Raw genomic sequence first — 25,793 nt, 5'->3', positions numbered from 1 at the left:
TGATGACTAATGGTTGCTCAATCTCCTGTCTCTTAATCATACATTCTTAAGATATTCTTGTAATCCTCGAAAAAACTTAAAAACAGTTATGAAGACTATAACCTACAGTGACCTAGTTATACAAGAAGAATAAATAACTATGTACAGTCTTATATTCAAAAACCTATACATAGAATGATAGGATTAAGTTGTTCTAGCTGACAAGTGCAAGTTGACCTACATGTATGACCTGGCCCTGTCTGTTGTTGTCAGACTTGCAGCCAATACTGTATATAGTGTTGACATGGCCCATTGTATGGCATAATATCTACACCTATCAGGTGGCATTTCTACTAGAAGCACATGTATTTGCCATTGATTAATCTGAAATGTTAGCACCAGAAAAGTTTACTGAAAATTACTTTTATAAGTTGAAAGGGCAACCCAATTGTCTTAAGATGAAATGAATAGATAAATTTTACAATAAATGAACATTAATATCTACTAGAGTGAATTACCTAATACTGATCATGTTTTGTTTGTTTGTTTTTTTGTTTGTTTGTTTGTTTGTTTGTTTCGCCTAACTGGTAAACCGTCTGTAGGCGTAACATACCAGTTTGTTTACAGTTTTATACAGTAAGACTGTGTAAGGTTTGATAGACTCACACCAGGATGGACCCCTACTCTTTTCGAGATACTTCTACTGTTTTAGTAAGTGCACAGTGGGATCTTTAACATGCATGCTGGAGGTGTGGTCTTCCGACTTAAGGTCCCATCTGAGAGTATGTCCCTAACCAGTGTAAGTGCCTTTCCCAAGTGCACAGCATTGGGGCCTGCTGGGAGCAAAATAACCAAACCACAAGACCACCTTGCCACCTTTGATGTCTCATCATATATCATTCATGTACACTGCATTACTAAATCTGGACAAGCTTGGATGTTTCTCCTGAAATCAAATTCTATGTTAGGTACTGAACATAACTTATACAGGGTGGTAAATATGTTCATAAGAGACCATCAGTGGATCTAGCCTACTCTCCAAGCAGAGGTAGGTTGGTGGGGAAGATTGTGACCATTTTATCATATGCCTCATTTTTTGTTCGCTCTCCCCACCCGAGTTCCACCAACCTCTGCTTGGAGAGTGGATCTAGGCCACCAGTGATTATGTAATGCCTGCCAGGCTAGATCAATTTGCCCCCTGGGATGAACCCATGGTTTCCCAGTATCCCCTGGGGTGTAGAACAGGTGCAGCACTATCCAACATGGCTTCTGTATTACACACAAGGCCACAGACTTCCTGGGGGTTCTGCCTGATGAATGCTCTGAACTAACAGTTGACAGTTTCAATACAAAGATTATTCCTGCCATCTTCAACATTTACCGAATCAATTTAACCTGGGTTTGAAGTACATACATGTACTACATTTTAAAAAAATGTTTTTAAAATGAAGAAGCTTTTATTGTATAGCCTCGAAACACTTTACAGTATCAACTTTTCCTTACAAACAAGCAGTGATGAGAGAGAGAAAAAATGAAATATTCATATGAAGAGAGTAGCAGGTGTGAAAATGCTGTACCGAATGCCCCCCTCCCATTTTCCACACACACACACACATACACCCATCACTCCACATGCCCCTTATGTTCCCCACAGGCGTGCTTTGTTATGTATGCTACTCCACACAATCTCCTCTACGATGTATTGTTCCTTACCCTGGCTGGGGGATTTCATACACTTATGACATATTGGTGGGCGTTGCCAAGCTGTGACGATCTCAAGTGCCATAAAAACGGATTATGCTAACTGTTCTGAGAAACAGGAATTATTATATCACGATGAACAAAAGCTACTAGTGCAGAATCATGTATCCATACTTTGTAGAATACTGTAGCTCTAAAAATACCCAGTTTCCTTTAATCTGTATAACATGGCAGATGTAATATTCAGATAGGGGATAGAGTTTACTGACATATATTAGTATTATTGGAAAAAAAATCATATAGATGCTTCATTATTCACTATTAATGTTTAGACTGATGACAGGATTCTATACAACAGTATTAGGAAGTAGGCAAAAAAGTCTTAATGTTACTATTCATAGTAACAGTATAGGCATAAAATAACTAATATGCAAGCTTAAAACTTCAATGTATCTGTTACTTCAACCGAAAATCTTGTCATTCCTCAGCTGTATAGTTAAGAATACATCCATATAATTATAATGTATTGATTGACCTTACTAATATCACATATAACACTATATCATATCATAGACACTGCTATAAGACTTTCTGGTACTTTGTATATAACTCTTCTTACTGCTTACTCCCTACATAATGTACATTTTGTAACCCTGTATTCAACTGAACTTTAAAATGTGCCCAAAGGCTACGTTGGCATGTAGGGAAATTAACTACCAACCATACTCATTTTTGTATATTATTAGATGTGGAAAAATAACTGTCAATGGAGCTCTTGAGGTTTGAAGTAGAGCTCTATTGTGTCAACATTAGCATGTGTCACAAGCACCCCAAGGCAAAGGCATTACATAAGGGAAAATATCCCCATTCAAAGCAGATTTGCATGGGTTTTCATAAGTCTCCTGGGCATTGAAAAAAGCAGATTTTCTTTGAACCAGAAAGATCAAAGCTGCTTCAAACTGAGGATTAGGGGATTAAAATCCAGCTACAACACAGAGATAATATTTACTGGAACCAAGCAAATTTCAAAAAGGTTACCTTACACTAGGGTATGTAGAAATCAGAAAAAAACCTCTAAATCTGAATATAACAGATATGTTATTCCAAGGAGGTTAAAATTTTTAACCTCCTTGGTTATTCAATAGATATTTTCTGCTTTCACTTTCCCTTGCAAGCGAAATCTGATTCTTTCTATTCACTGTAAAAAGGGAATTCCATTTTCTTTAAAAGAAATGCCAATGCAGTTCATCTATTTAATAGCTGATGATATACCGTATGAAAATTTATCTGCACTGATGGGCGTTATCCAAAACCTGCCAACATATGAGTGCTCCTGTCACCAGTTGGAATGTAAGTCATCAGAATCTCATGAGGAGTTGAAAACAGACTAGCAAGCAAGAGTCTTAGAAGCGTCGGCTATGATGTCATGTTCAAGACAGAACTAATTACACTGACTACCGCTGGTTGTCAAATACACACGTGAGGAGACTTAACCCTAAACAGGCTAAGGAGAGTTGACACACCTTTAATCAATACTGGTTCACATGTAACTTAACCTGCTTAAGGTTAAAGATAACCATTTTCTATAGGCATGATCATAACTAACTCTACAATATGGTACAGTGCAACATCATTCTTCAGATATTATAGAATCTGCAATACAGTAGGGCTACCCATAAGCAAAATAGCCTATTTTCCATGGTGCGATTCAGTCTGATTACAAAGTGCCTATTTGCAATATCTCATGATTGCTAAAAGGCAATAAGTGAGCCTCGATGTATCAATGTTGTCTTGGTGCGGTGCAAGGAATCTATCGCGGTGCAATACTACATGTAAGTTAACCCTGTCAAGTTCTAACAAGGCTCAGCAAATTACAACTACAATCAATACATGATGCTTAAAGGAAACAATTCTGATCAAGCTCATACTTGCAGAAGGTAAGAGTTTTCATGAAAGGTATATAGCTCTGTGAACACTGTTGATAAGGACTTATACTTTTATCCTTACTGGCTGATAAACCAATTGGGCCTGTACAAGTCCTTAGCGACAGTTATGAGACAATACTTCAGCTCAAATGTTAGATCACTAGCCAGAAAGATGATCATTTACCTCTTTGACTTTTATAGTGGGCCTTTATGTCAACAACTCTATGCACACATGCCAGTGTCTGATGCTTTACTGCAGAAGGCAATTACACTGGGTAAACAGGAGGCATCTCTTGTATTTAGATTGGATGCATATAATTATGCTCATAAGCAGAGTGGTAAGGCCATGAATGATTGTTTGTATCGGTGAATAAACAACACTCAAAGGTTTGGGCAACGACACAAAATGATTATTTGAAATTGGAAAGAGTCAATGTCATCACCTTTTTTCACTTGACAGGCCTCTTGAACCAACATGGAATGACATGTTTGCACCTTTACTAGATACTTCGGACTAACATAACAAAAGAGTCATGTATTCTATGACAGTTTTTAAAAACATATAACACCAGAACAAAATAAAAACTAAACAAAATAAAGGATTTTATAGATATAACAAAATAACCAAAGACTAGCAATCCAAGGAATATTTATGGCACCTCATCTTTAACGACCATACAGTCTAATATGTAACGTTAAACTTTAACTAATGGTTTCTATGATGGGTTCATGAAGGTGAAAGCATGTAATGACAACCATGATGAGATGAAAATTTCCCCTTTGCAAGCAAAATGGCAAGGGGAGGGCTCAAAGAATTGATATGCAGGCCAGATAGGCAATGTAACAATTTCAATCATCAGCACCAGGATTGGCTCAACAACACGATAACATTAATGACTAATTATGTACTGGAGAATCTATGGCTAGGGTTTGAATGTGCTTCTAATAAGATTTATTCTGGGTCATATCTCTTATGATCTACATCCAAACCTGGAATAATTTTGAGGGCATCCATCTTATATGAGTTTGTAGCACATACAAGCAAATCATGTTATGCATTTGCATCACCTTCCTGTATATAATTCCCTTGCATTCATGTTTTGCAATAAAACCCAGTGTATTGATGATATACATACTAATTGTGGGAGAAAGACCTCATGCCGCATCGGCAGATATTGTATTGATCTTATTTTGCACGTAGCTTGAGAGATTATACATGTACATTGGGGACTGAATGAAATTAGGAACGAGGATGTGGGTGGGCGGATCCGTGTTCAGTTGCAGAGTTACAGCCTGAATACCATCCCCACCTGCATTTCGCATCCCGACATCCTTTCCTAAAAATACTGGACAATTTAGAAGAACAGAACCCATGAAGATCAACAAAATGTCTTCAAGTCTACAGCTCCTTTTACACATATCTTTCATGAAGATGTTATAAAATCAAGCTGGTTCACTGTATAGAGATATATTCTATTATCATCCTCCATCAAACATGGCTGCCAACATCAGTGCATGCAGCAGCATTCCGAGACAGCTAGCTGGAGAAATTCCCTGCGTGTGCCCAAATCCCCACCCTGCCCGAGGTAAGACAAGAAACAGACTTACATATCCAGAATCAGACTTGTCCTGCATCATTCCAGCTCTCTCTCTCACACAGCTCCAGACAGAGCTGCTCCAACCTACATCCCAAAGTCCCCACTTTTGAATAATTCAGCCTGGAATAATGATCGCGTCCCAGGATGCACACATCCAGTCACGTTCGGGACATAAACCTGTGATTACTGACATTCGACATAATGACATTCAAATCATATGCCTGCAGGATGGTCTGGCTATTAACGAATTCTGGCCTCATTTGCATGCAGCATGCCCAACTATGGACAATAATATTGGGGAAAATGCATTAACAGCATGTCAGCGACAGTACTTCCGCACAAAGATGTGACCAATACTGTGCAGGGAAGAAGATGAAGAGCCATGAATTGATTTGCTGCAATAGGGGTACCTTGGCTGGAAAGGTACAAGCCCATTGGTGAGAAGGAAAGTATGGCAAAATCTCAGGTGTCACATGACAGTGATTGATATGGACGTCGTCAACAACGCTGTGTCATCACCGCTTTTCTTAAATCTACACACAAGCAGACATATTTTAAAACCTCTTCAGAAATTTGTACTGTGTTTTTGCAATGACGTACTCTCTTTCGGAGACCAAAAATAGAAAAATAAGAATCAATATGGCCTCTTCTTTCTACAGCAGTTGATGTATAATGAAATATTCATGAGATGGAAGATAAAAACTGTATCAGGCCAGAGGCTGAAGCCAGCATACTGAATTTTTCATGGGGTCCCTCAATTACCCAGTACTGACTACATTTAGCTGCAAAGGCAGACTTTCCAAATCACATTTTCTGAAAACAAATGAGATTTAAATGCCGAAGCATCCTGAATATTTTACAAGAAAATCTTTGCCGCAAAAGGCATGTATACAACAAGAAATGATGAGAAAGATACAATATTTGACCCTCCCAGCATTAGAATTCTGGGCACATGTGCTGGGGCCTCACGATCGATAAATGGGGCGTTCTGGGATACATCAGTATGATTTAAGGTGGGGGGAAGGCGTATATGTGACACAAGCAGAATACAAATCTTCCACAAAAATAATACATTTCTCTACAAACTTCAGGCAATAACCACCTAAACTGCATCATTAAAACTTCATCTTTTTACAGTTGACAATTTCACAAAATGTTGCTTTAAATTGTTGTATTCAATTTTGGAATATCATTTAAAAATTTCAACTGTGGGTTCCATTACGGAAAGCAAGTATGACCAAAAGAAAATAATCCCAACAAATCCACTGTACATGAGAGAGCAGGAAATATCCACTCCAACGGTTGACCCTCTCCAGGGTGCTGAAAGTAGCTGAGTCATGAAATGTCTGGGTGCCAGAAGGGCCCCATTCTCCCTAACTGTTCTCCTATTGGGCAGGCATAGCCATCCCCTCACTATTCATCAAACTATACACCCAGAAACACAGCACAGGTAAGGCTGCACTGTATCAGATATATCAACCTTTCCTCTCATACCTTTATGACTATGAAATCAAAGTGAAATAAATAATTAATTTTCCAGGCGACTAATTGGTTGTTGTTGATTACCTACTCTGTGTACTAGAATTTCACAAAATTGGTAAGTAGTAACATCACATATTGCAAGACAGAAACGTATGAAATTAGGCATTTTGACTGCTTCAATGGAATGAATGTGACAGTTTCTCTACCTAACAGACTGACAGGAATGGTATACGTGTACGTGCTCATGTACCAAATCATGATGCAGCCTTGTAGCATTATTGGTTCCCACCCTTGTAAAATTTATACTTCATGCTGTGATAGGCCGACCTTGGCAGGATGACACAACAAACACCAAGTTGACGTCATCAACAAGAAGGGGGATGGGAAGGCTTGGCATGCAGCATGTTGCTCTGTAACACTAACTGCTTGTGAAGGCCCCTTAAGAGGTTGAGCTTTTAAAACAATCGTAAAGACTAAATGTTCCATAAAGTAATCATAATCAACACTAAGGTGATTAAAAATCTTGTATCTGTATCCCAATGAAAAATGCAAAGTTCTGTAATAGACTGTATGCTGTGAAGGAGATTTTATGACACAGAATACAATTCAAATAAATGATACAATTCAAAAATATTCTTTAAGCAAAATACATAGTACAACAGCAGGTGAACAACTTCCATCGTCACTAAATAGATTCTTTACTTAAGATTTCTTCTATCCACATGTCGGTTATCGATCAGTAAATTTCATGAACCAAAAATGACAACTGTAAGAGATGAGATTTGAAATCATTTCTCTTTAAACTTCTCATATACATGTTAGGGTAGCCTTTGGTATTGAATTTGCATTTGTTATGATGTTAGGCAGCAGAGAGAAGGCTAATAGATTAGATGTGGTGACATATACATGTGCATCTTTGAAGTGGTAAGGTGAAAAATCACATGACCCCTAAAATAGGACAAAGTACTGTGTACCAGTCCTTAATTAATCTGTGCAATTTGTGAAACTGGGGCAAAAACATCACTGCCTATTTGACAGCTCAGCACACCTTCATCACAGTTTCTCCAGCCAATCTGGGATCATCTAACATTTCTTGACATCTCATCTGGGTGAAATCCCTTGGCTAATTGAGGAAAGGTTTCACTGGAATTGCTTTATATAGTCTTCACAATGCTGTATTTCATATTCATGTAATAGCCTTAGGTGGGAGCTTACTTGTTATTTGTAACTTTTTGATATCTTCAGATGTAATTTGTCCTTCTGTTATCTAAGTACATGTAGTTCTCAGTTCCTTGTAAGTTATTAATGTCCTGGTAATCATTTACGTTTTCATCACAATCCAATAATCTTATATATATAAATTGTCCTGAAGAAAGAAAAAAACCTTGGGCTATTGCAAGCAGAATGCTTCTAGAGTAAACAAGCACCAGTCAAAGGCTATTATCATCTAGACCCAACTCATCTACAATGTAGCCAACAGTAGATTTTTAAATTAGTCTATTGTTACAGGTATTGTCAATCACTGTCCTTCTCAAATGACATTGTATGTTTCCTATATTTCTACCACATGTACATGCATGTTCCTCAAGTCTACGGGCATGAACTTAGAAAAACATTTTCACATTTAGATTTGCATTTCTTTGGTCCTTAGAACTGTGTCACAGGGGATTTAGGGTGCTAACTGAAAACATTTCCTGCATCCACATAGAGGCTATATATCAACAACCACCTGAACCCAATGAACTCATTTCCACAGAGACATTGATTTATGGGACACACACTGCAAGGGTCAAATGATATGGCTGGCTTGTTACAGGGCAGGCCAGTATCTACAACTGTATCACATCTTCAAAAGTATATCTTCAAATGCTATCGGGACACTTAGAGAAGAAAAGCAGATCGCTGATATGAATTCTACATGGAGGCTTGGATCCATCTGAAGAGGAGGGAGTCTTGATCTTTGGACCTTGCAGAAGATTAAACGCAAGAGAGAGGGCGGCAGGGAAAAGGGTATCACACCCACACACCTCCTACTAATGCAGACGCAGCTTGTGAATCTCTACTTTCTAATGTGGATCAATACTTGGAAACTGTAAAAGGGGAAATGCTTGCGATTGTTTAATGTTCGCGTTTTACACTGTGACCTCTGCAACGTGAACTTGAAAACTTCTTTTAGAGTAAAATACTGTATGCCAGTTTCAACTGTGAACTTGAAACCACCATGAACATTTTGTCCCAACCGCAAAATTAAATCCTCGCAAACATTTCTCCTTTTACAGTTAGTAGACATTCTGCTTGGACTGGTGGAGTCATGGGCTGGCATGAGTAACATGTGAGACTGGTCAATATTACACGCATTAAGAAAATGTAACAGTCCATAAAAGTTCCAATTCATTGAGTGTTATCTTAGGTTCACATGTATGTGACAAAATATTGCTGAATAAAATCTTGCTTAGGTCTGACCTCAAGGTTGCTTGATGATGATGGTGATGTGACCTGCTGGGGTAAAATTCAATGGACTTTTGAACTGTCTTGTCAAATATCCTTTGACAAATCAGTCCAATTTATATGGAAAACCTTGTCGTCCAAGTGTGACACATGAGTGGACTTCCCAATACTGCTGGACACAGTATAGTGAACTAATGTAAGGTCAAGAAACACTGCAAGAACATTCAAAGTGCCAAAGGCTAAACTGGCAAAAGTTCAGGCATGCAAGCATGCTGCAAAATATCTTCCTCAACACACTTCCCTATGACGATGATAGAAGGGCACCTTAGACCTCAAATTTCCATTACTAAGGATGGACTTTATCAATAAGGTGGGTGTGGCACCCTTTATTCAAGAATCAAGACCAATAGATTGCTATGGCATCTCAATGAATAAGGAGGGCAGGGCACCCACTATTAAAGATGGCCATGGCATTTCCATAGATTTGGTGGGCGTGGCAACCATTATTTAAGACATTCCCATACATAAGGCGGGCGTGGCAACCACAAACAAGGTGGGCGTGGCATCCATTATCAAAGGCATTTTCATAGATAAAAAATCTTATCAAATATGGCCATGGCATCTCCATAGATAAGGAGGGCGTGGCACCCATAATTCTAGATGGCCATGGCATCCCAATGGATAAGGTAGGCGTGGCACTACCATCAACAAAGAGGGGTGTGGCACCTCTATCGGTATGGTGGGCGTGGCATCTTAATATCACCTCAAATAAGACGTGCCATGCAACTAGCACTAACACAAATGTGTCAAAACTATACAGATGCTGTCATGCTTATTTGATATTGGGCACACCATCACTCTATCAAGCAACCGAAAGTGCCACGCCCACTTCACAACATGGCCCCATTGCAACAGCCACTAATGTATGACCTATTTCTCAGGCCTGACATAAGAGGATTGTATTGGTACCATTGAATTTGACTTATTCAGAGCCTTTATCACTACAGAATGTGCAGCCTTTGTGGCCCATTTATTGCATCAGTTACGTACTCTCTTACATCTAATTTTCCTCTATAATTTTTTCGGTCATGACAAATGACACAGCATGATCCCAGATACAGCCAATATATTTTTATATCATAAAGGACGGATGTAATCCACGGTTTGCTGCAGGCATCCTCGCTCTAATTTCTCTGTTGAGAGATTTCCCCCGACAGCCATTGTAGGAAAATAGGATCAACCAGAAATAGGGCTCAATACAATGAAGGAAAAATCGTTTCTTGTTTTACGTTTGGTTTTTCGTGAGATGTGCATTGAGTCACGTCTGGGAGTGGAAGGGGTTCAATTTACAACCTTCCGGTGAGTTAAAAGCTGCATCAATCTACAAATTACTCTGCCGGCAGTCTGGGAAGCACATTCATTATTCTGCTCAGTCCGCCTGCACTCAGATACTAATCTCGTAATTTCCTCCAAATCTTATTTCCGTCCAAGAGCAGACACCCTGGGAATTGTCTCTTCGAAGTCATCTTTCGAAGTGCAACAGTGCAATGACACATATTCAACCAAAAATTCATACCCCAGTCTTTTCATAAAGCGCTGCACCAGAGACGGGTTATCAAATATTGATGTTATTGAGAGTCAAGGGAGAAGCGTCTATCTGAAATTGTTTGCTTGACATCAAACAGATTAACCAGGTAGAATTTTCCCTGCTTTGAATGCCATGTCTACTTGAAACCATTCAAAACATTTATTATACTAATGCCCTTGGACTTTCCAGACCATTCAGCTAAATTGGATTGTATTGCATTAGAGTGCAATTTAACTTCATTTCTGAAGCTCAGAAGATAGCAGCAGATTTTATTGTGAAGGGCTACACTATGTTTTCTTCTAGGATGTCTTTTACCCAATCCTCAAAACAGCATAAATGCTGTCTAGTAGATGTACCAAACAGAAAAGATTATGCTTTCCCAGTGCGGTGGTCAACTGCTGTAAGGACTTCTCCCAAACTATTCCCTTCAAAACAGCAACAGTTACTGTATATTGTATAACCATTATAAGTACAGAGTATCAATGACCTCAGCAAAGGACACTTTCGGAGACATGTTGACATACATCGGCTAAGAAGGAAGGTGCCACTGAGGGAATAACAATGAAGGCAGGCAGGCAGAGCCCCCTTATCTTGCATGAAAGGTTCAGTCTTGTTTGTAAGGGATTACCCACAATGGCAGCAGGAGAACAGGCAGGCATCAAGACAGTTTCACCATCCATATTTCTCTCAATTTCTGCCAACCCATTTTTAATGCAGCCCTGCGACCATTACTGCTTTGTGAGGCAGACCTGATATTTGTAACCATTAACAGAATCAAACTACCGGTACTGATAGAAGCTAGAATGGCTCCTACAGTTAACGTTACAGCCTAGATGGGTAATTTTTCATTCCCTGATCCAATCTCCACATTACAGGCTATGTCAAAATGGCAAAGTTGGATGAAAGTCTTCATTTGAAATGGATCTCTGGTTAAATCTTTTATTCCTGTTGCACAGATAAAGATATTTAGCATATGGCTAGAAAGTAGAAACCAATCTAAGAAAGCTAGGATGCCACAAACAAGGCTTGATGGTACATACTAGTTTATTTACTGAGGAGAAAGCCCAGGCATCAAACATCTGAAATCTATTTTAAAATATTGAAAGAACACCAATTGTCTAATAATCTATGGGATCATGCCAGCTCAAATTTCAACAAGTTAGCAGTGGCAAAGTAAACTGCAGTAACATAGAAAAGGCAACGTAACAAGAGGACAGTAAGTTTTCATATGTCTTCAACTTTCCAGTCACTTACTACATGATCGATCTGGTTGTCAATTCAATTCGGTCAACCAGAAAAAAGTTGGTCACAGTAATTGGCATAATTAACTTGATGAAAAAGACGTTGCCATGCCGATGGAGAAAGTGACACATTCACAACATGAAACACAGGGAAGAACTAAACCTCCTCTTTAGGCTTCTTGATGTTCTTCTCTTTTTCTTCATCGTTGTCTTTGGGTTTCAGTGAGTCCTTTTCCATAGCCTCCTTTTCTGCCTTCTCTGGTGTGTTACCGTCCTTGGGAAAAAAGGGGCAGTTTCAATTTAGGGAATGAGAAGACAAATTTCCTGTATTGATTACAGTATAAAATCCAATCAAAATTTATGAGATATTTTCTCATACATCATAAAATGAAAAGTGGGAGTCAATCTACAAGAGTGCCTTGCTTCCAAATATTGGACCTTTTCGTCACCTTATATTGCAAAAGTGATATGTTACTTCTTGTTAAAGTTGTTATGATGTAGTGTAAATTTACCATTGTCAACTTTTAAGTTCAACTACACATGACCAATGTATTGGTAACTTATTACATGCTACATGTCTATCTTACAGGTATCTTTTTGAAATCATTTAGCCTTTTAAGGACTAGATTATCTTCTATCATTAGCACTGGCATAGGAATAAGCAACAATGAACAACGTTTTTCTAATTACAAAATCAAAGTCACCGTAGGGATAAAAGACAAGTGGACAAAAAGCAATGCGATAAAACGTGCGCTCGAGGGAAATTTTCAACAGTGCCCAGTGATGACTTTCTGTTATCACCCATTCCAGTCCATTTGGAATGGGCATAGCGAGCAAATTGCCCAAAGGAAGTCAGAAATACCTCCGTGCTATTTTACGTGCCATCTGTGAATGCCTACTAGAGTTATCTCCATGCTCGCCTAAATAGACTTTAACATTAACAGGACCAGAGGGGTTTTTGATACGGTATACCTTGAGGTAAAACAAAGCTACATTCTGCGTGAAACTGCATCAGTAGTACAGAATGGGAAATGGGCGAGGACTTACCGCTGGGATTTCCTTCGGTTTTTCCTTTTTCTCGGAGGGTCGCGTACAAATCTGACAGAGGATGCATGCTGCGTCGGGGGTCGTGGCAGAGCCCGGAGTAATCGCCGCCGCGTCAACGTGCTCGCAGGAAGCGCTCGGAGCGAGCTGTTGCTTCTCTGCTTCCATTTTGTCCCACTTGCTCCTGAGCCACGTACAGTACGTGCTACGTTTCAGTGTACCTCAGGGAATCAGACTGAACCACGGAGTGAATCCAGCCGACGTCGCTCCACAGGGTTCACAACTAGTTACAGGCTGCTGTGAGCAGAGTTATGGTCGGTGTGCGGAAAACAAGGAAAGTACATTAGCAGCCGGGGTTCTATTGACTAAACTTCATCAAGCCCCACCTACTAACACCCATCAAGGGAAATTTCTCACCCACAGGCGAGCATTCATTTTCACCAGCGTCAAAAGGTCCTGACATTGATATCTATCACCTCAGGTATAATACAAAACTTCCGATGTGAGTGCTGATTTGAATACGAGGCGTTAGCTTCACTGTCGGGGTCATTATCATAAAACGGCAGGGTAAGCCCACAGACTCATTGGCTGATTGGAACGACAAAAACTCATAATGGTACTGTCATTCATCATTATTTGTCCCCTACCTACCGTTAATTGTTAAAGACAACTTTTATCTTATTTGGCAGATGTACAAGTTTTGAAGGCTTGTTTTATCAATTTTGAAACTCTCGAAAGGTAGCATTTTATTTACAACCTTAATACAGTAGAACGTGAGGGGCTAGATTGCATCCTGTCCCTCCCTACGGCAAAGCAGAAATGGACTCCTCCCACAAGAGATCTCTACTGAACCCTTAGAGAGAAGGGCTGACATGCGATTGGGCAGCACAGCAGCTCCAGACAAGATGGCGGCAGACCTTTTAGCGTAGCTTTGGAAACAAAATTAATGCAAAGTCTCCAGTGATTCCCCGCACGCTAGATCTCCATGTATCCGACTCAAACTCAATTAGAGGAAACAATCAGAAAATTATGACTTCGGCTGAAACATCAAACATTGCCATGTCTACTCTGACTTTGACAATGACAGTGGCATGCTGAGACGATACTAAATAGTGCAAATAAAAGAAAGAGCAGACCTAAACGTTATCTCAGACAAATGATTGACACAACAGGGATATTGCTACAAGCAATACCTACGGGAGGAACTAAGGTGCTAAGGTAATACCTATGACCAGATACCATCTTACAATCAGACCTGTCATATGCACATACAAAATTACGTCATGTGCATGTATATGTATACAGCTGGGGCACACTGTGTACAGTCAAGCAACCAATCTGGACATCATGGAAAGCTTAGAATCTAGATAACCCAACAGCAATGCAACAAAGCTGTATAACCTACTACTTTGAATAATTCATGCAAAACGTAGACAGTCATCAGCAGATCCCCAAAAGGGCTTGTTTGCCTTTTTTGAGATTATAGGAGGTCAGTGATAGTCCAGGCTTTGTTTTATTTCTTGCCTTAAGCAAGTACAGGCAAACGTAGCTGTGGTATCACCGTAATAGGCAGTTTATGCAAAACCTGGAAAGATGTCATTATGTGATACAGGTCATCTTATTATGAAACATGATTGAGCAAAATAATACGAGTGAGACCCATGAGGTCATTCCTTTATTTTCTTTCCTATAAGAATGTAACATTTATCACATTTGTACATAAAAATGTAGCAAAAACACTGTGAGACAAAAAGAGATGTGGCGAAAGTGCTGAAGTAGCTTGTAAACATTTGACATAAATCTTAAGAACGAACAGACTAAACTGATAAGTATGAGTCTTGAAGAGAATTGTGTCTAACCAGCAAATAGAGATGTTGCCTCTTGTTATAGATTCTCTCTAATATAAATATTCAATCTATTTGCAATATAAGATAGTTTTGCTAAACACTAATACAATTGCTAAATGCAAGTGTTTTAGACCAGAACACCTGGCTTGAATCAAAGATTGTTAGCCATTGAGTTGATACCAAAGCTCCACATTAACTTGGCTTTGCAAAATATTACATGACAATCACGTCCTGCTTCTAGGAAATTTGATCACATTAAGATAATGCCTTGGAGGTGGATAAGACTTGAAAGCTGCCTACGCTTTACCTTCCACTTTAATGTTGAGTCATAACCTGGATCTTTTAACGTCTGCAATACCTCTCCCAGAGCCAGGGGCCATCCTTCTCTTGCAAGTACAGTATGATGTGTCGCAAGGGGAATACTAGATGCTAATAGATGCAACAGAGAAGAGGAGTACTAGTATCACAGCATGGGAAGGAAATAGACTATAGATTCTAATTAGGCATCTGGATGATGATATTGAATGAAGAAAAAAAGATCAACTGCGGTAAAAACTATCATGTTGCATCCTTGTTTAAAAACAGTCCGAGTATGGATAAAATCTCTGCGATACTTTCTTAGACGATACCTAATGAAACATGAACTTCTTCGCTCTTAAAACAATTTGATGATCAAAGAACCAACTGGTGCAAGCACTAGAATACTAAAGCTTAAAATCATGAATAACTTTACTGGAACCTAGAAGTTCGGCACCAAGGACAAACACAGATTCCTGGGAACAAGAAGTTCAGCACCAAGGACAAACACAGATTCCTGGGAACGAGAAGTTCAGCCCCAAGGACAAACACAAAATCCTGGAAAGAAGAAGTTCAGCACCAAGGACAAGCACACACATTTCCTGGGAATGAGAACATGACTATTTTCACGTCCAAAGGAACAGAATTGCTACAAAGATAATGGTAAATGAGATATCAAAACTGGAAGTTCTGCTGCAGTACCTAGGAAAGCTACCAGGGGGCCCAAAACCTCATCATTTTTTTGATAGTACACGACCTAACTACATACCAAATTTCATGACAATCCATTCACATCTTCTCTATTCATCCACATACATATTATAACATACATACATACATACAAATACTACCAAAAACATAACCTTGTTGGCAAAGGAAAGGACAAGGCTGTTAACATCAACACTCAAATACACCATCCTGTGTGATATCCCTAACAGGGAGACTATGAACCAGAACCAATTTTGTTGTTCTTTGTTGTAATTTGTTGGTACTAGTGCTCCCCCTTCCTGAAATGATGTGAAAAGCACCCTGCTAAAATGCACATTGAATCCTGTTCCGTCATAACAATAACATTTGAATGGACAGATGTGGCACGGTACACTGTGGATGACCACAACAGGATCTTTTAATACAAACAGTAAAAAAATGAAGTTCAGGAAACCATGCAATCACATGCAATGGATAAATCCTTTGTTCTGTTTTTTGTGCATTGCACCAACCGGTTTGCTAGGCATTTTAAGTGCAGGATCTAAGGTACGATCATACTATCTCTGAAAACATTCATCTCTGTCAAAACAACAGATATAAAACATGTTGCATGTAATATCATATCAGTGTAACATGATTCTTGATAAGGTGCTTCCTACATTTTTGCTAAAATAGCTGTACATACTGAGAAGTAACTTGTTTTCAGAAATTGAAAATCAAAGTGTACAAAGGAAAGGGATTGAAACACTGGTTGCAAATTGTTGACAGACAAACATTATTTACAGTAAGAAGGTCTGCTGTGTAACTACAGTAGCATGTAAAATAGACCAATTCTAGCTGTCCATCTTAAAAGCCACTCAAGTGGATTGACCATGGTCAAATGTTTGAATTCCACATTTTTGTTTTGCATTATTTTCAAGTTTTGACCAAGGTGGGCAGGGCATTGGACATTGGTCTATCACAAGTGCAACATGCACATATTACTACACACTATCATGGACATTTTGTCTTTGTTTTGATTCTACACTATCCTTCTATCAAGATAAATCATGTACCTCTGCTGAACAATTGAGATCATCTTGGTTATCTGACACAACAATGAAATGACAGTATAATGAATTCATCAAGCAGAAAATAACAAAATAGAACCATAATGAAAATTGGATGATGCCAGGAATTTCTGAGTTGTTGTTTGCCATTAACATCTTCAACAAGTTTGTAGATATCTACATGTATGAAATTAAATATGCAAGTAATTATCATGAGCAGATGGTGTCTGATTCTGTCTGGAAAAACAACAGCTTGGTACAAATCCAATTACCTTGCTACAAATCCAATTACCTACTAATTATAGACTTAATATTTCACACAGGATTCCTGAATACCTTCATGGTCCCAACTGTCTTCAGCTTGCAGCAGTTTTTATAGGAGAATATTATTTTGCAACGGGAAAGAAAGCCACAAAGCAGGGAGAGACACAGCCGCCTACACCCATCCAAAGGACTGGAGATCAGATTCTTTGGCACTCTCTGCAAGGGGATCTATTTATAAGCTTACACTATTTGAAAGATCAGTAAGTTCTTGCTAGATATATTTGAACACACACTTGCCCCAGGGCATTGTGCAATTATGACAATCAGTCTCTAAGCTTTTGGAGCAGATGTAGCAATGATTTGAATGTGTATGCTATACAATTGTCAAACATATCAAATATGCCAAGTAAATCATATTGGAACTCCCTTTCAATACTCTAAATGTCTTTCAAGTCTATAGGGATTTAATTTCGCATTAGGGAGAAAATGAAGTTTCAGATTTAACTTTGCGGTTGAAACAATAGCCGAAGGGTAAGTGGGCAGAAGACAGAACCAAAATTTTTGTGGTGGCTTGAAGCAACATTTACAGTAAATGATTGTTTGCTATGTCTTTTATCACTATTTGGTATCTATCTTATCAACGTCTTTAGGTACATATACAGTTTTATACACAATCATATACAATGCACTAAGTGATGACCATCTAGCTTGTAGTCGATTATATATGACATCATTGCAATTGGAGAGTCCATTTACTAGGATATGATACTGGCAAATCAGAACTGCAGTATCAGAACTGCAGTAGACTGCAATCGAATTCCACACATAAACACACACACACACACATGCATGTTGTAAATACTGAGACATACAATGTACTGTATATGTATGCTTCCAATCATACTTATAGTAAGTTATTACCATTCAATCAAACCATAACCATTTACAACCATACAAAATAATCTAACAGTAAACTTACTGCGGACACAATATAGCAAAATATGCAATTTTTAAAACTTGGTGTAACGGTAGTACCGAAAATAACAAGGACATACTCACTAAGATGTTTAAAGACGAAACTTTCTATATAGTAAACTACCAAATACAAAACTTTTTGTCACACCTGTAACTTTTGATACTCCTCCTTATTTGATACTCTGACATGTCCCTGTATGCTTTGTGTTGTACAGTATATGTATTCTAACTTTTACTGTAAAAGTTTTGTTATTGAAACAAAATGTGGGAAAAGAAAAGGAGAAAAAAACTGCAGACACAACAAATCAATATACTTCAGAATCAACAACTCACAATAAAAGAACAACGCTTATCTAGAAGTTAGATGTAGCGCTTGCCAATCACTCCTTATATATCACATGCTTGTCATAAATCCTGTGAGAGATAGGGGGCCTCATTTGACTATCTTCCTGTCTAAGGAGTACAACATTCTCCATGCCTAACTAATTTACAGCATCGGAAATCATTGATAGCATCAGGCTGACTGGGTTAGTTCCTGGCCATCCTTTTCAGTAAGCCATGTCTTCCGTGTCCAAATAGTTTCAAATTGATGTACGGTACTTAAAATGTGCCAGGGTGATATTGAACTTGTCATATCTACAGGGATGGTACACACTTGTCAAATCAATGATGAATTACCAAGAATAAACTGCTCACAACTGTAGGGGGTGATACTGTAAATGCCTTTAAGTTTGCAGGTACTAGTATATAATTGCGAGATAGGGGGAATATTGGGATGTTCGTATCAAATTTGCTGTTAAAACAAGGCAGACGGCAGAAAAAGTTTTTTTTGGAGTGGTTTTAACTTAGGGGTGAAGAGGTCACTGGGAAAACCTCGAAATTCAAGATAAAACAGCCACAAAAGTTTACAGTGCTTCCACATCTACAATTTTCATATCCCTGACATTTGTTTTCTTAAACTTACCAGGGTCATAAAAAAACACAGGGGCATCAACAACCACTTTATGCTCCTTGTGCCTTATGGTATGATTACCCTCGGCCTATGATTAGTCAGGAGATTCCCTGCTATGTCTGAAGACAAAACTAGTCCTTCAACAAGGAGCACTGAGGTGAAAGGGCCTTGGGCAGATATACATGTATACCCAGCACTTTATAAACATAGACTAACTTCACTAAGACAGAGAATTTGAGAATGGCATGAGGTGGTCTTGTAGTTAGGGTTGTTGACTTAGAATCAAAAGGTTCTGGGTTCAAATCCCTGGCATGCCCCAATGTTGTGCCCTTGGCATAGGCACTTTACACCTATTTTCTCACTGGACTCAGGGTTGAGGGGAAAATGAGTTCCTTTGAATAGCTTTGCTTCAGATGTCCTTTCAGATGGGATGTAAAGTCAGAGGTCCAGTGTTTGAGGAGATCCACACCTCAAGCACATTTAAGATCCCACCGCACTCATCAAAAAGAGTAGAGGTGTGAGTGGATCAAACTTGAAACAGTCTTATACAGCTTACTTACTGTACAAAACTGGTGTGTTACGCCTCAAGGCAGTTTACCTATCATGCAAAACAAACAAAATTGAATCTGCAAAGATTTTACAAAGACAACATTTGTGCATCAAAAAAAGAATAGACTAGAATATACTGACAGCTTGTATGCAACCTTGAGTTCTAGCAATGATGATTCCATTAGGTAAAATTTATAAAAAAAGGCTCTCACGGTCGGCTGAGACTGAACTCACCCAAACACTTGAGTGATGCTTAGTCTTCCTCATCTCCTGAAGTCAGGTAAACATCAGATGTATAACAAGGCACCATTGTCTAGTCCCTGCAAAACTAACGAAACAAAACTATCTACATTCGGAGTTCTCTGCAGGTAAACACATGTGGTGCTAGCTGTTGTCACTTCTGGTTAGGCAGGTGGTCTGACCTTTGGATTCTCTGAGGTCAAGAAATTGTCATACTTGCTACAACGTGACCTGTCTCTCCTATTAGCCTTGTATTTACTTAATTGTCTGTGAAACCATGGGACAGATATAATGTCACTAACAGGTACAGTGTATTTGAGCCATCAGAAGAATCACTAAGCTTAAACATGTGAAACAACAGAGCTGAAGCTTGTCTATGGCACGTACATTTAGACCAACATAATGTAAAAGGTAAAGGAAGTCCCATAGCCTTTTTTGATGCCGTAAGGACAGTGGGTTGTTATCCAGTGTGTCTAGGGCGCGGTATTGGGAGGTGGACCCCATCCCTCTCTGTCCACCACCTTTTACCTCCCCATCCGAAGACAGGTACCCATTTTTACACCTCGGTGCAGACTGAAAAGTGGAGTAAATTATCTTTTCCTTGAGGACAAAATGTCCAGCCAGAAACGCCAGGGATCAAACCCATAACCTTTCGATCTCCTCTAGCAAAGCCACTGGGCCATTTGACATCCAACACTGTAGACCCATGCCTACTCATAGCAGCTGTGACACAATGACCCTACAAATGGGAGTAAAAACATCAGCCCCTCCTCCCCCATGTGCTCAACAACTACAGCTTCCCTGTAAATCCACTCTGGCTTCCAAATGTCGGGATCAATGCTGTTGCCATGGTAACGGCTCAATCAATGCGGAATTCTGGCACACCAATATGGTGGCCTCTGCCCCACTCTATATTCGCCTGTCTTTTATGGGAGCAGTAAATTTGGGGACCATGGCCGGTTCAATAACCTTGCATGGAAGGAAAAGTCGATTATGTATCTATCCAAACATGGGTTCAACACTGGAGACTGACAAACCTTTTTGTAAACATCATATCCTGATGGTCGTAACATTTCTTACTCTTATTGTCATCAATCCCTGTTTGCTTAAAGTACCACCTTGCTGTCTTTCAAGTAAGAAATACATGTATTGTGACTGTTGTTAGTTCAGACTCTTTCAGAGTATTCAAAAACTATCATAGTAGTGAAAAAAGATGATTTCAGAGCAAATGTATTCGTCTTAGATATCCGCATTGCCCAAGAGTCTAATGTATTGTATTGTCAACAGTGCAATTCAACCAAATATGTTTATTTAATTAACTAGAAGACTGTCAGCTGCAAAGTTTGATTGTTCATATAAAAACAAAGTCATCATTAGAGACTTAGATAAATATGTATCTCTCAGACTCCATAATTCCCAAACAAGCGATAGCCAACAGGATGATAAGGGAGGTATCCCAAAACAACCGAGACGTCACCCAGTCTCGTTACTCTTGTCCCGTTTAAACCTGAACTTGGCTGAACCTGATCTAACAGGCACGTAACGGTCATGAACTTGACAGGTCAGCATGCACATCTGCCCTAATGGGACATCTCGACATCTGTCTCTGTCTTGTCCTTTAACATGTCAAGTCAAACTTTATTACACAACAATTGTAACACGTACAGTGCGAGGCAAAGTATTGTATACAACTACTGGCTAGCAACAATCTGAATGTTGATTGTGTTGTTGCATGTCATGCAAGTTGCTTTTTGTCATGACAGAAGAAAGTTAATGACACAACTAACAGGTGGAATTACATTCTTCCATAGAAAAAAAGTACAATGTATGTGATTCATTCACAGTTCTGTCTGTAGAACCTTCAAGAATTTTGTCAAACTCAAAATACAAGTAAATTAACTGTGGATGTTTAAAAATTCTGTGATGATCACCTGATCATAACTATAACAATAAATGGCAATACTTTTTAATGCAGAATTCCCCATGAAGATTTGCAGATTCTTTGTTTTGTGTATGTGTGACTGTCAACATTAGAGAGAAATGTTTGTGACCTAGATATACAAAACATTCTCATTTTCTACATTCTATCAGACACTGGCCTTGAAGTTGATAGTCTGCTCCAAGCGATGAGGGATAGAACCACATGGACTGCCATCACGACTCAAGACCTTCCAGTCTCGACATAAGCACAAGCAAGCACATTCTAGGACTTTTGCCAAATTAAATGGGTGACATAGAGATACGTTCTCTACATACTAAAGAAGACAACTTCATTTACATTTTAATTAAAAGTCATGTAAATCTTGCTATCAATGAAACTAAGCTGTAACTCAAACAGCAAGGTACTTTTCTAGGTAATTATTTTTTCAAAGGTTGTACCCAAGTTCATCTCATATCCATGAATTTAAGAAAAACAAACTTGACATTCACTTAATAAGGTGAATATTCATGTGTAGAACACGAGTTTAGTGACCTCATACCTTGGCAAAGTAGTTTTGTTTCATTACAATGTCATTAGCAACTATGGAAATCACCTAATTTGCATGATATATGACTTGAATTAAAATGCTTCTTCTACATAACTTGCAAATATGAATCTCATTTACCGATTATCGTAATTTCTATGAATTCATTATTTCCTCTTTCCAAATTAACATATCATGGAAATATCCTTATTCAGGAAGCTATTGTATAGAATTATGCAAATGATGTCAAAATTACATTCATAAACATCATTACCCCGATATCCTGTTACGAGTAATGTACGTGTATACTGGGCATGCATTACTCTCATTTTTGCTGTACACTATTGCAGGGGGTAAAGGCTGCAATGTAACTCACATATTCTTATATCAAGTGTACGCTCCCTTTGTGTAATAGATAATATCAAGCATATGTTCCCTCTGTGCATAATGAGCACTCCATACCCAGTCAGTCCATAGTTAGTAAATCTGCTGTGGAACGTACAATAAAGCTGAAGCAAGAACCAGCCATGAAAAACCATCTGTTGTAATAACTGTATGTTGAAGTCTGCACTTGCCAGGAAATACGTCTGAATTGCAAGGGAAATCTGGGCAGCTTACAGCAAGGCTGCCTTCCATACCCAGTAAGTCCATAGTTAGTAAATCCGCTGTGGAATGTACAATAAAGCTGAAGTAAGAGCCAGTCATGAAAAACCATCTGTTGTAATAACTGTTGAAGTCTGCATTTGCCAGGAAATAAGTCTGGATTGCAAGGGAAATCTGGGCAGCTTACAGCAAGGCTGCCAGCTCTACATCATTTGTACATGAGCACAGGCATTTCCAGAGAATGCATCATTAGGGTATTGGATAACCTGGGAGGTGCCGACTGAGCCCCATAAACAAGAGGGTGCGCAGCAATTGACAGGCAAATAGAGTGTGAAATGAAATTCCGAATATATAGCGCAGGCCTTACAGAATTAGGAAATAGAGCAAGAATAGCAAGAGCACACATAAATGTATATCTTTTCTTCACTGCGTATCAATCTCCAGACTTGTGTATTTTAACCTATTGCTCCATTCAGTATGATCCCCTTGTCTCTCCGACTGTGAGAAAACAATCAAAAATTCATACTGCTGATAGATTTCCAATAAATAGGAGAAAGAACTGGAGAAAGAGCAAAATCAAAAGACGCCTCAACATTTCTGCATTAGCTAAAATGTCATTACATCATATCACATCAATATGCACTTTGATAACTACCTGTATATCATGAAATGTTTTCACTGTTAAATATTTAGATCTTTTGAAGTCAAATGCTGTAAGTCATACTGCTATCATGACAACAAAACGAAAGATTACACTACAGAGACCTGGTCATGATAAAATCAATTTGTCTATAAGAGATCAGGGCCCTGTGGGAAAAATCAACAGCTTGCAAATGAAAAATCATGTGTTGTGGTCGCAACCTTTTGGATTAACTGACCACATTTGCCGTCCGTCCAATACTATCGACATCTTACTTCAGCTCAAAGTCATTGATTCTAATTATTCCATAATCTAACCTCAAATACTTTTCTTGTAGATTCTTTTTTATCATCCCATTTGGATTTTTACACTTTCTTTTTATCTTTATTTCCATTTTGAAAAAAGTCTACTGATAGTCTTCCAGGCATGCATATACTAGGATATCATTTAATAAAAGTCACTTAGCCTGGGAAAATGTAGTATTTCTGTTACCTGACCCACCCAAGCAAAAACCTAACTTTTTGGGGGTCGACTGCTGGCAAGGGCCGAAAATTTTCTATCTAACATCTGAGTCATGAAGCAGCCCTGCAAATTTTCTTACAGACTTCCTGTAACACAGACTTTATGTATTAAAGAATGTGTAGAAAACATTGCACTCCTTTGTTCAGTTGATGAATGTACGTACAATTGTTTATCTGTGTAACCACAATATAACATTGAAAATACCAGTGTCCTTATGTAGTTTTACATGTAACTGTTAACATTCAATTTGCTGAACTTTTTTTTTCGATCACAAAATCTATGAAAAAGTATGCTATTTTTTTTCAGGACCCTCAGAAGAATCACAACATTTTTTTCCCAGGCCTAAGCTGCAATGATTTTCTCTTTTTTTGCAGATGCATAACATGAATATTACGTTACACACTCCAAGAAACCTCGTTTCATCAGTTGGATGAAAAAAACCTAATGCGCAAAAGTTAAAATCCTCCCACACCATAATTGATGTATAGGGCGGTGCCCATCTCCGTTTCATAGCCCTGGGGCCACACTGTGGTGCAATCACTGCAGCAGGGGGCTAGTCCACTGGCAGTGGAGTGTGTTTAACTTCCATACTGTTTCATAAGTATGTACCATTTTTATAAAGTCTTTAGTATGACTCAATGCGCCTCTTGTCCAGAGGTGCCCTACGTGGGGCTTGAACCCCAGTCCTTCTGGTCCAAGTAATTTGAACCAGATGTGGCAGAGTAGCAAAGGCGCAGACCACTACACCACAGGGACAAACTGCAACAAAAATAGGTCAGTACTGTCCATGGTGCTGAAACGGAGCTGCAAATTAACGCCTTCACCTCACGTTGACATACTATCAATTGCTTCCATTTACAAATAGATGGACATTCACCCTATGTGGATTAGAATACAGCAAGAACTACAAAGAACATAACTATTCACAACAGTCAAGAAAATCTCTGTAATCTCAAAACTGCTTCCATACTACCTTGGTCATATAGTGAATGACTTTCATTTTGCTATCTGAATCTAAACTGACACGGAATGATAAAATGTTACCATCAATGGCTGCTTTGGCTATCAACCTTATGGTCCAAGGCCCTAGGCATACGGGCAGGCTTTGCCTGATTTACAGTAATGTAGCACCAAAAGTGGCACAAAGATGACACACCACACCCTTCTCCGCCCGTTAACAAAACCTCACAATAACTCTACAGTCAGAGCGCGGTGTGCTTCCCTCCCCCAAAACAAACGCATGCCCGTAATCACCAGTAATCTGTTGCAACGTACAACAGATGCCAGGATTAACTTACAAAGTCTACTAAGCACATGCAGACAGGTTATTACAACGGAGAATCACTGGCTCCAAGGGAAGATGCTGGTGTCCTACTGTCTAGCCGCACACACATTAAAATTGACGTATAAATAAAAGATGCCCATCAAAGGGGTTCAGATACACAGTACACAGGATTCATCTCGTGGGAGGCTGAAAGTAAGGATCTAGTTGATGAGCCAAGCCAAGGAATGCAAGTCAATTATTTGAGCTGTTGAATTATTAAGTTCTTGTTGCCAAGGGCCTGAAATACTTTTGGAAGGCTGCCAGAATGTCTTTGCTTGACACAGCCACGTGGAACACTGACATCTTCCGGTCGTTACTATCTTGCATCTTTACAGACACACATAAAACCATT

At 38.9% G+C, this 25,793-nt stretch overlaps 2 protein-coding genes across 27 annotated transcripts in view; one reads left to right on the top strand and one right to left on the bottom strand.

The window, feature by feature from the left end:
* LOC136448945 (peptidyl-prolyl cis-trans isomerase-like) overlaps nucleotides 1-25,793 on the top strand; it is a 306,630-nt gene that overhangs the window by 132,279 nt on the left and 148,558 nt on the right. The window lies entirely within an intron of this gene.
* The window catches only part of LOC136448937 (ankyrin-2-like), a 208,899-nt gene that overhangs the window by 97,640 nt on the left and 85,466 nt on the right, over nucleotides 1-25,793 (bottom strand). For 8 of the 26 annotated variants that reach the window (XM_066448681.1, XM_066448649.1, XM_066448654.1 and 5 more), the window contains exons 1-2: nucleotides 13,010-13,422; nucleotides 12,126-12,236 (exon numbers count right to left, since the gene is read on the bottom strand). The exons of 3 other annotated variants lie outside the window; for them this stretch is intronic. In XM_066448681.1, the coding sequence (XP_066304778.1) occupies nucleotides 12,126-12,236; nucleotides 13,010-13,174 (276 nt within the window). In that variant the 5' untranslated portion in view covers nucleotides 13,175-13,422. Of the gene's footprint in view, nucleotides 1-5,213; nucleotides 5,406-12,125; nucleotides 12,237-13,009; nucleotides 13,426-17,243; nucleotides 17,268-25,793 lie in introns of those variants that run through there. 15 more of the 26 variants (XM_066448650.1, XM_066448657.1, XM_066448659.1 and 12 more) reach the window with 8 other exon arrangements.

This window comes from Branchiostoma lanceolatum, chromosome 14 (assembly GCF_035083965.1).
Source record: "Branchiostoma lanceolatum isolate klBraLanc5 chromosome 14, klBraLanc5.hap2, whole genome shotgun sequence".
NCBI lineage: Eukaryota > Metazoa > Chordata > Leptocardii > Amphioxiformes > Branchiostomatidae > Branchiostoma > Branchiostoma lanceolatum.
Note: the sequence above shows the minus strand (reverse complement) of the source record. Positions and strands in the feature narration are given on the sequence as shown.